The sequence below is a fragment of the Zea mays genome, chromosome 5 (genome assembly GCF_902167145.1).
Source record: "Zea mays cultivar B73 chromosome 5, Zm-B73-REFERENCE-NAM-5.0, whole genome shotgun sequence".
Lineage (NCBI taxonomy): Eukaryota > Viridiplantae > Streptophyta > Magnoliopsida > Poales > Poaceae > Zea > Zea mays.
The window spans coordinates 113,916,513-113,926,452 of NC_050100.1; the positions used below are offsets into that span (position 1 = coordinate 113,916,513).

Sequence of the window (9,940 nt, forward strand, 5' to 3'; positions counted from 1 at the left end):
CGCAAGCTAAGGAGCTAAGGAACCTCCAGAAAAGCAAACATGTACAGCGGAATTTCACCTCATACAGGAATTCATTAGGCGGGGTGAGATAAAGATATGCAAAATACATACGGATTTGAATGTTGCTGATCCTTTGACAAAACATCTTTCGCAACCCAAGCATGAGGCACATATGAAATCTATGGGTATTAGATATCTTCTAGATTAACTCTAGTGCAAGTGTGAGACTGTTAGATATATGCCCTAGAGATAATCATAGAGATGAGTATATTTCTTTGTATCCAATATATATATATATTGCTTAATTGAATATCCATGAAGGCACCTTGTATTGATTAGCAATTATATGAATTGTTTGTGAGATTCTTTACTTGTATGGTTATTCTAAATGATGTCCCTAGTCAAAGTCGATGACTAGGACATGTATTAGTTGATGACTACAATTCACAAGACATGGAATTGGAGATGTTAAACTAATAATGTGGGCGCATGTATGACATGAGGCTCGACTGACCCAGCGTGAGATATTGTAACATGTATATTGTATCCTTAGACCTGAGATTGTTGCATGTTCTCAAAATGTGAATTGACTTACTTAGGGACTATCAAACTCTACTCCGTAATTGGGTAGTTATAAAGGTAGTTTTGGGTTTGTCAGGAAGCATGTTGTGAGGCATGGTCAGTCAAGATGGAATTTGTCCCTCTCTTCTTGAGAGAGATATCTCTAGGCCCCTCGAGTGATTGGATCAAGACATGCATGGCCGTGCTAGGGTTAAGTGTTAACCAATGGAAGGATTCCAATTCATAGTATCGAGAAAGAGAGGTCAGCTTAGAACAAAACCAAATATCTTGAGAGAAAGGGAACAACATGTACATAATGTCACAATGGTTCATCCGATATGATCTTTACGTGTGCATAGAAGTTGACATATCTTGCTAGAGACAGTTGTAATTCTTGGGTTTGTAGCCATGTATGGGGCAAATGGGCAGGCAATATAGATGAAGAAATTCATACCCGGATTAAGAGTTGTTGATAGCATAGAGCGACCACTGAGAATTTACTGCGATAATGAGCCAATGATATTTTACTCCTATAACAACAAGTCAAGTGGAGCTGCCAAGTTCATTGACATTTAGTGTTATGTTGTTAAGGAGTAGATTCAGGATCAAACCTTAAAAGTTGAGCATAACAGGAGATAGAAGATGCTAGCGGATCTGCTCACAAAAGGTCTTCCACCCAATATGTTAAGACAACACAAAGCCTAGCATGGGTTTAAGGGAGTGCCTATGATCTTGAATCACAAGGGCTATAGATTGCAGCCTAGTAAAGTCCCTTCGTTCTAAAATAGGGGAGCATGTTGTAGTCAATGTGTGTTGTTGGATACTTGATTTCAATCCCCTGAAGGCGTTGAAAATCAAGGCAACACAAGTTAGGAGTGTTAACCTTTGTCCTTGTCTTAACACTTCTTCGAAGTGTTAATGCGAGAGAGGAAGGTCTTCATAAACAAGTGTAAATGAGACAATACAAGATGAAACAATAGTACACTCTTGGGTACGAAACTCATCTTCTTTGCCTTAGCATTTTTATTCCATCTCTTTTTTTACATTAGATGGGTTTACAAGCATACCTTCGGCTCCTTAACGCAAGTTGACACAAAGGTTCTTCGAAGGCTAAGCAATACGAAGCAATGGCCCTTGAAAAGGTACTTTATGTAGGGCACTATTTATCTATTTATAGGGAAGATGAACTGCCTTTGTACAGAATTACAATAATGCCCATCAAGGTTTCACATACATTGTTTACAAACGATATTAGGACAATATCGTATTTTCTCCATCCTCGGCTTCACGGGTTTCGACCTTCGTTGTTTGATAACTTACCCTTTGGCTTGTGTCTGAAGTTATCGACTTCGGATATCATCTTTACCAGTTGTGTGCACAAACGAAGCTTCTTTGTACACTGCTTCGATCGAAGGTCAGCCTCGTCCGCGAGTGGAAATGTTCCTGAAATACACTTGTTTGTGTCAAAGCAATAAGTTCAACGAGTGATCTTTGGCATAAAAGGCCCCCAACACGTGAGGTGAAACTTAGTCGGTCATTGTCATGCATTGGTCTCTTTGTGTAAACTTGTTGAGGGATGGAATCCAGAAAAATTGAGTATAAGGATTGTAGAGAACAAAGGGGAGTTTGTTGGGTGTGACCTCTACATGGGCTTAACCTAATTGTCCATCTCCTTAATCGAGCCCTTGATTGGGAGGCCCATGATAACCTCGGTTGGAGCCTCCTGCCACACGACACTATATAAAGGATGAAAGGTCGCAGGAAAAGCCAACGCTTATACTCGCCTGAAACCCTAATCCACATAGAGGCCCCATCGCCTAAGCGTCGAAATGACTGGAAGAGCAATAACCAACAGTGGCTTGGATCCTGGTGCATGTTGTTCCTCTATAGGGCAATGGAGGTGACACCTACGGCGGTGGCCATGCTCCACCAACACCAAGCCAGGACGCGTCAACACAACAACAACAAAGGTATGTCCCCCTATTCCTCTCAGTAGAACAGATCTACTCGTCATCGAGATTGTCCAGTTATGGATTGGTATTCTAGGGGCTTAGGAATCAATCCTAGGCACCATAGAACCTAACACCTACTCCTCAAGATATTGGTACTCCATGGTTGAAGTCCTATACTACAACAAGACTATAAATGGAGATTCTTGCTCGTACAAATGTTCAAAGTGAGAAGGCTAGTTTAGAACAGTGTGTACTTGAGCTACTACTCAAATTGAGCAAAGGGCTCAACCAAACCAGGCAAGTGAAGAGCCCATGTCACATCGCGACTCTACTTCATTTCAACATAAGGTATTCAATATTTTTATTCATGTTGCTTTATCTTAATTTTCTAGATTCCTTGTACTATGCTGTGAAATTGTGTTTCTTAAGGTGATGAGGAACAAGTTTGCTGTTGATGATGAGGAAGACAATGAAGAATATTGTGCTTCTGAAGGTGAGGAATTAGATGATGGGGATGATCAAATATTTTATCAAATGCAAGGCCAAACTCATCAAGAAATACAAGGCACTTTGTTGAAGCTTCACACTATAAACATGATGATCTTGTAATAATCTCATTCCTTTCATACATTTTCTAACCTTTATTTTCATAAACCTTCAAAAACATTTAACTGAATTATTCTTAATCATTTGCACCAAGCTGGAAAAGATGTCATATTATATGCTATGCCAAGATCTAATTTGCCTATGGCTAAAGGGGCAATTGTTTCAACTAAACCAAGCACCATAATTGGAGGACAGATCCTTGGAAGGCAATATTAATTGTGAAGTTATTGTAACTTGTGTGCTCAAACGAGATACAGTTTTGCCTCACCCTTGTGTCAATGTGGAAACTATGGTTGATGCTTACATGATGTCAGTTCTGTACAAGAAAGTAATAGTCTATATCTTATCTTGTTTTATCTTTAGATTTATTTGAGCTAGCATTCTCTGATGATTAATCTTGATTGCACTAGCTGAAGTTGGTGGATAAGGTAGCAACACCATCTAGTGGAGGTAGATAAGGCATCAAAACTGTATTTTTATTTGCAAATGTAGCAACAATATACTAATTTGATGTACTTTTTGTAGGGCATTCTGGACAAAGAAGCATGTGCCTTAATATAGGAGGATACAAGAAGCTAGAGTGGCTGTGTGAAGGCTTTTGAATGGCTTGAAGCATTAGTGTAGCTTTCGTGCTTTTGTGACTGATCAACTCTGGAGCAGCTGGAGTGATGTAGTTGTGGGCTTTTGAACTATAGCTGGAGTGATGTGAAGCATTAATGATATAGTTGTGAGCTTTTGAACTGCTTGAAGCTAGAGTGATGTCGCTGTGGTGCTTTTGTGACTGATCATCTTTGGAGCTTTTGTGAATGATCTAGATAGTTATCTGTAAATGATCTAGATGTGAATGATATTATAATTGTGATGCTTTTGTGAATATATAATTGTGGTGCTTTTGTGTTTATGTGATGGATCTATGATTATGGTATACTAATTAACTGTGTATGTCTTTGTGATTTGTGTATAAAAATCTGTGATTTGTGGTGCTTTTGTATATATAATTAAATGTATATTATTATTAATAACAACTGTAAACATGGCGACTTTCTGTTTGTTGCTAAATGTATAGTATGACGACTTACGATTGGTCGCTAAATTTATACTACAACAACCCACAGTTTGTCACTATATATACAATATCAGCAACGAACGGTCGGTAGCTAAAAAGATGTCAGTCGCTAAAGCCTTTAGCGACGACACTTAAAGCGACCATCCTTATGGGTCGCTAAATGTTTTTAGTGACCAACCGTAAGTCATTGAAGGCCGTTTTAGCAACCACCCGAAGGTCGCTATAAGTGAGCCGTCATGTAGTGAGTATTTGACGTCTAGATCGGCGCCAACAATATGTTTTGTAAAAAAATATCTTCTACTCTCTTTTCATTTCAATCATTACAATAAGGTAGTACTTCCAACTATATGGAAGGACCGAGGAGCAATTGTGCGGAAGATATGCTTTTTTTTTACAGAAGAGTCTTTTGCAACGTTTTGGAATGCCTCTTTTTAAATTCTCTATCCTGTAAAGCATCGGTTTTAATCGCCATCCTACGTCACACGCGAAGGACCCGTCTAACCAATTGAGAAATGATGATGCTAGCGGATGCATAAGCCTTATCCTCAGAGGCAGAACTAATCCCGTTATAAATCACCTTCTTGCATCACAGGCGAAGCGCATATATTTGTTCCTGTCACCACGACGGATAAGCCCTATCTCCATAGCCAAAATTAACCCTGCTATAAATCATACGTTCTCCTTCCCATTAGATGCACACCGCTTCTATCCCTCGTTTGCTCTGTCCAGGGCACCGCTGCTTGCGTTCATCGGCGCACGCCGGTGTTGCGGAGGACATAGGAGGTTAATAATAGAGGTACCCAAAAATCTCATACGTACCCTGGCAACACATCGCAAACGCACGGTCCACTAACTATGAAAGTATATATCTCTGTTAGCTAGAGACGATGCTATCATCACCTAGCTACTGCTACTACGGTACTACCTGGTCTAGGCAAGGGTAGACGGTGGCGACCAAGCACCGATCATGTACGCCACGTCGTCGCCGTGGCCGTGGGGTCTCGGCAGTGCGCCGGAGGTGCCTCGAGGCGGACGTAGTCGTACAAGACACCTAGGAACTCGCCGTCGGCCCTGGTCTGCGTGATGCTGACGCTGTTGTCGCCTTCCCGCAGCAGGTATCCCCTGATTGGGAACTGGAAGTTCCACTGCACTCCATGGATCCCGTGGCGCGCGATGGCGTTCCCGCCGCCGAACTCCGGTGTGGTCAGCTCCGCCGCACCGCCACCGCCCCGCCCATTCACGCGCACCTGCAGCCTGGACATGTGCGCGGCAGCGAGCGACACACGCAGCGTGTACGTGCCGTCGGCCACGACGCGGTACAGCCTGAATCGGATCTCCCGCGTCGTCGGCGCGTACCGGCCTTCGCCTACCTTCCTGCACCGCACGCACGTTGCAATCGTCAGAGCTAGATGACGTGAAATGATGCGACGGGGATGTGTTACGGACGGACGGACCTGGTGACATGCGCGAAGAACCAGTCCTTCCAAGGTTCGCTCCGGCCGACGGTGAAGACGGGGTCGCCGTCAGGGTACAGCTCGGCGTACCTCGCCCACAGACCGTACTGCCTGTACCTGTCCTTGTGCAGGAAGAGCCTGTTGGCGAATCGGGGATCCACGTCTGGAACGAAGAACTCCGCGGCCTTCCGGTCGGGGACCCCAATCTCCCACAACGTCGGGCCCGACCTGGGGGGCCGGAACACGAGGTCGCCGAGGTCGACGACGGCGCCGCCTACCGCCACGGTCACCGGGGAAGCGTGCACGTATTCTCCGAGGACCCCGGGAACCCACGCGTAGAGGCTGTACACTCCCTCCCGGACGTTGGCGATGGTGAATACGAAGCCGTCCTCCGTCGCCGTTGTCGCTGTCCAGAACTGGTAGCCCTTGCACTCCGTTACCCAGCTGCCGGCCTGCCCGGGCGCCGCGAGACCCACGTACGCCTCCGTCCCAACGGGCATGGGAGCGGCGGCCGCGTCGTTATTGTCGTCGTCGGTCGTGAACCTGTCGTCGTCCCTGACCAGCAGCCTGCCGGTGACGCCGCCCCTCTCTCCGGCCTTGGCGAAGTCCGGTGACTTTGGGAAGCTGTAGGGCCACTTGCCGGCCTCCGCCCGCGCCTGCGCCTTGGCGTCTGCCCAGAGCGCCCGGCTGTGGTCGCAGCCGCCGATGCCGCCTCGCCTCGGGCGGGAGTTGAGGTACACGAAGACAGGGCCCATCACCTTCTTCCAGTACTCGCCGCCGCTGATGCTGAGCACGATGTCGTTACCGACGTAATGCGTCCCCAGAAACATCTGGGACATACATACACAAACACATGCTGTATATAATTCGTCCCCGGCGTGCTCGATCTGGAGATATAATAGAAGTAGTCGTACCGTGAGCGTGGTGGGGCCGACGTGGGAGGTGAGCTCCCGCTTGGTGGGTCCTCCGCTCTTGAACTCGTTGCTGGGCGTGATGACCCAGAAGCCGACGACGGGGTTGTCGTTCGGCGAGCGTTCTACGCCGCCGGCCGTGGTCCATCCATGCACGGTGCTGTCCTTGTTGTCCATGGAGTACTGGTACTTGTCGTCCACCTCGCCCCTGAACCGTGGCTCCTGCGGGTTCACCAGCAGCACGGCCTCCTTGTAGGCGAGCGGGGCGCCACGTGGCTCGGCCCTGTCCGCCGCGCTCGGCATGTACCTCTGGATGTCGTCCGAGACCGCCATGTACTTGAACGCGTCCGTGTTGAGCTTGAAGGCGAGCCTGGCCTCGGTGACGTTGAGGGCGGGCCAGTCGCGGGCGTGCTCCAAGATGGCGTAGCAGTAGAACCCGGAGCTGCCTTTCAGTACCACGAGCCTGTAGTGCAGGATCACCGGATCCATGCATTATCGATCGATATGGAAGCAAGCAAGCTAGGGATGCATGCACACCTCTTGTCGACATGCAGGTGAACACTAGTTGGCGACGACGGAGTGTAGGCGCTGCTGAAAGAAAGCTCCACTTGGTCCTCGCTTGAAACCACCACCTTGAACTCCGTACTGTCCAACCTGTGTATACACAACAGGAAAATGAGAAACCTACGAGGGCCACGATAGTTAGTTGATTTGTAGTGTCGGTGCCTTAACACTAGCACTAGTACGTGGATCGGAGGAGGAGCCAGGGCAGCATGCATTATGTCCATATGAAGAGTACATAAGTCATAACCAGCTGATATGCATGCATGATTACGTTGTTGCCTAGTTAATAGCTCAATCTGACTATGATCGATCAGAGACGGCACTTGCACGAGCTAGTCCTGTCAGCTAATTAACGAGATTCGGTGCAAGGTCAAGAGTGTTTAAACTAGATCATGCATGCATAGCCCCAGCACAAGGAGGTGGGTCGTGTCAGTAAAAAGATCATGGAACAACGTACGTACACATAGTACTCACGTGTCCATCATTCCTCCTGGCTGATCGGAGCCCGGGTAGTTCCACACCACATCCCAATACCTGAATGCAACACAATCCACCAATCAATAATTTACAGATATACATACTGTCGTACCGTACCTATCCTCCCGAGTTTTGGCTGCCGTCGTAGTGCAGGAGGTTGCGGTGGCCGTTGTAGCGTACTGTCGTACCGTACCTACCCTCCCGAGTTTTGGCTGCCGTCGTAGTGCAGGAGGTTGCGGTGGCCGTTGTAGCGGACGCCGGTAATGTGGCCCTGTGGCTTGGACAGCGTCACCTGCACCAGGCCGTTGTCCACAGCCACCTGCATGCCCAGTGCAATACGTGTAAAGGGATTACAATATCTTTCGGTCTCAAATTTTCCTTCCTTGAGGTAGCCCAAAAAAAAACCTGCTGAATTTGGCCTTCCATCCTAATCCGCGCCAAAAATAGTAGTCTTAAACCTTCTCACGCATTGGATCTTTATAATGAATATTATAAATTATGAAATGCACTTTTATTTTTATTGTTTTTATGTAATATATGCTGGATAGCTTAGAATTAGATTCCAGAAATACCCTATTAAAAAAATAAAATTAAAATTTATTTCAATTACTCTCGAAATTGAACATATAGATCTACATTGTGTAGAAACACACCACAAAAGTTTGGTGGGAAATATTTTTAAAAAAAATGAAAATATACGTTGTCGAGTGTCTAGATAGACACTCGACAAAATATAAATTTGTCGAGTGTCTACGCTTGGCGCTCAGCAAAGTTAACGGCCGTCAGCTATAACGACTGCTGACGACCCTTTGCCGAGTGTCTCATTTCAACGAGAGTTTAATACTCGGCAAAGGGGCTTTGTCGAGCGTCCGTCTATGCTGAGTGTATCACTCTCGGTAAACAAGGTCGTTGTTGAGAGTCTTATTTCGCCGAGAGTGGCATTCGACAAAGACTGACAAAATGCACTCAGCAAAGCGCCGAGCACTTGGCAAAGAGCCGGATTGCGGTAGTGACTATATATATGGTAGCAACAAATTGGCGATATCCTGCCTGCAATATACATGTATATATTTATGGAAGCAGCAGCCTATAGTACACGCACGCACCTGATGCAGATAGTCATCGACGCGCAATGTGATGCCACTGGCGGCGGCGGTGTGGTGCCGCGGCGGCGTCGCAGTGGCTCCGACGCCCATGTGTAGCAGCAGGAATACCACCACTAGCGACAACGACGACCTTGATGTTCTCGTCCACGTTCCGCCAACAACAGTCGCGGCGGCCATGGCAACAACACTAGCGCTCTCGGGTATCCGGTGGCCTGGGTTCGATCGAGAGAGACAAGGAAGGAAGGATCAGAGTTGGTTGTTCGAGGCCTCTAGCAAATGCCTTTTTATAAATGAAGGTCGGCGGCCGACGCGCGGCCGGCGCACGACACGGCTAGCTCATCAGATCAGCTTGATAGTTACCTCGTCGTTGCAACAAGCATTGCATGCCGGCGGTGCTGCCTCGATTAATGCTCCCGTAACCGATCCGGTTGCAACCGTTTCTTTCTACTACTACGGCTATAGGATATGCAATTGCAAGCAGCTAGCCATACATATGTCACCTTCTTTATTCAGCTCCCAAAATAGACTCTGCTACTTTTGCTGCTACCTCCGTCAGGTATCATATAAGTGGCATTTTTAGAAGGTTAATTATTATGGTTAGTCTTGCTACACTTTTATTTATTTATTGCCAAAAAAGTTCACCACCAAACCATAAAATTAGTAAACAAAAGCTGAGATCAAGGCGCACTAGTACAAAGAAGCTCTATAGCGGTAGTTCTATAGCTATTTGCACTAGAATTTCAATGCTAGGGGCCAATAGAAATCAGCATTTCCAGTGGCTGTTTTCTTAAAGATACCGTTAGTGTAAATAGCATTTTCACTAGCGGGACTCTTAACGAACCGCTAGTGGAAATAGAATTCCACTAGCGGTTTGCTTAATATAATCGCCGGTGGAAATCGACATTTTCATTGGCAGTTTTCTTTATTAGGCCACCAATGGTAGTTTTCCTGCCTTTTCAAATTTCCAAACAAAACTGAATTTTACATATATTTACACAATATATACATATATATATATTGATATTCATATTGAAAGCAACATGGAATTAAATTATATCATACATTTATATACATCAATTGTTGGGACCGACTGACACGTGGTCGGGTGGGCCCAATCACTCGGGAGGGGAAGCTCAGGTGCACAACAAAAGAGTAGGTAGCATCTTCAGTAAAAAGATCATGCAGATGCATAGCCCCAACACACCAAGGATATGGGTCGTTAGTAAAAAGATCATGCAGATGC

The 9,940-nt window shown here is 46.1% G+C and overlaps 1 protein-coding gene across 2 annotated transcripts; it reads right to left on the reverse strand.

Annotated features, from left to right (window-relative positions):
• Positions 1-4,733: 4,733 nt before the first annotated feature.
• Positions 4,734-8,940, reverse strand: LOC100286025 (lyase). 2 transcript variants are annotated; one of them, XM_008645635.1, is made up of 7 exons: positions 8,698-8,940; positions 7,785-7,910; positions 7,589-7,648; positions 7,088-7,204; positions 6,554-7,013; positions 5,640-6,469; positions 4,734-5,559 (listed from the first exon to the last, which is right to left on the reverse strand). In XM_008645635.1, the coding sequence occupies exons 3-7, from the start codon at positions 7,597-7,599 to the stop codon at positions 5,151-5,153; spliced, it is 1,827 nt and encodes a 608-aa protein (XP_008643857.1). In that variant the 5' UTR covers positions 7,600-7,648; positions 7,785-7,910; positions 8,698-8,940; the 3' UTR covers positions 4,734-5,150. The 2 variants fall into 2 exon arrangements, with proteins under 2 accessions (XP_008643857.1, NP_001152385.2); NM_001158913.2 differs by having other exon boundaries at positions 4,974-5,559; positions 7,789-7,910; positions 8,698-8,938.
• Between the last annotated feature and the right edge of the window lie 1,000 nt (positions 8,941-9,940).

Bases quoted from the DNA above. Each gene is read 5' to 3' on its own strand.
- LOC100286025 (NM_001158913.2), bottom strand. From the start codon at position 8,874: ATGGCCGCCGCGACTGTTGTTGGCGGAACGTGGACGAGAACATCAAGG. The intron at 7,911-8,697 runs GTGCGTGCGTGT...CTGGGCATGCAG, and splicing joins TCGATGACTATCTGCATCAG to GTGGCTGTGGACAACGGCCT. The intron at 7,649-7,788 runs GTAGGTACGGTA...TGTTGCATTCAG, and splicing joins GGCAGCCAAAACTCGGGAGG to GTATTGGGATGTGGTGTGGA.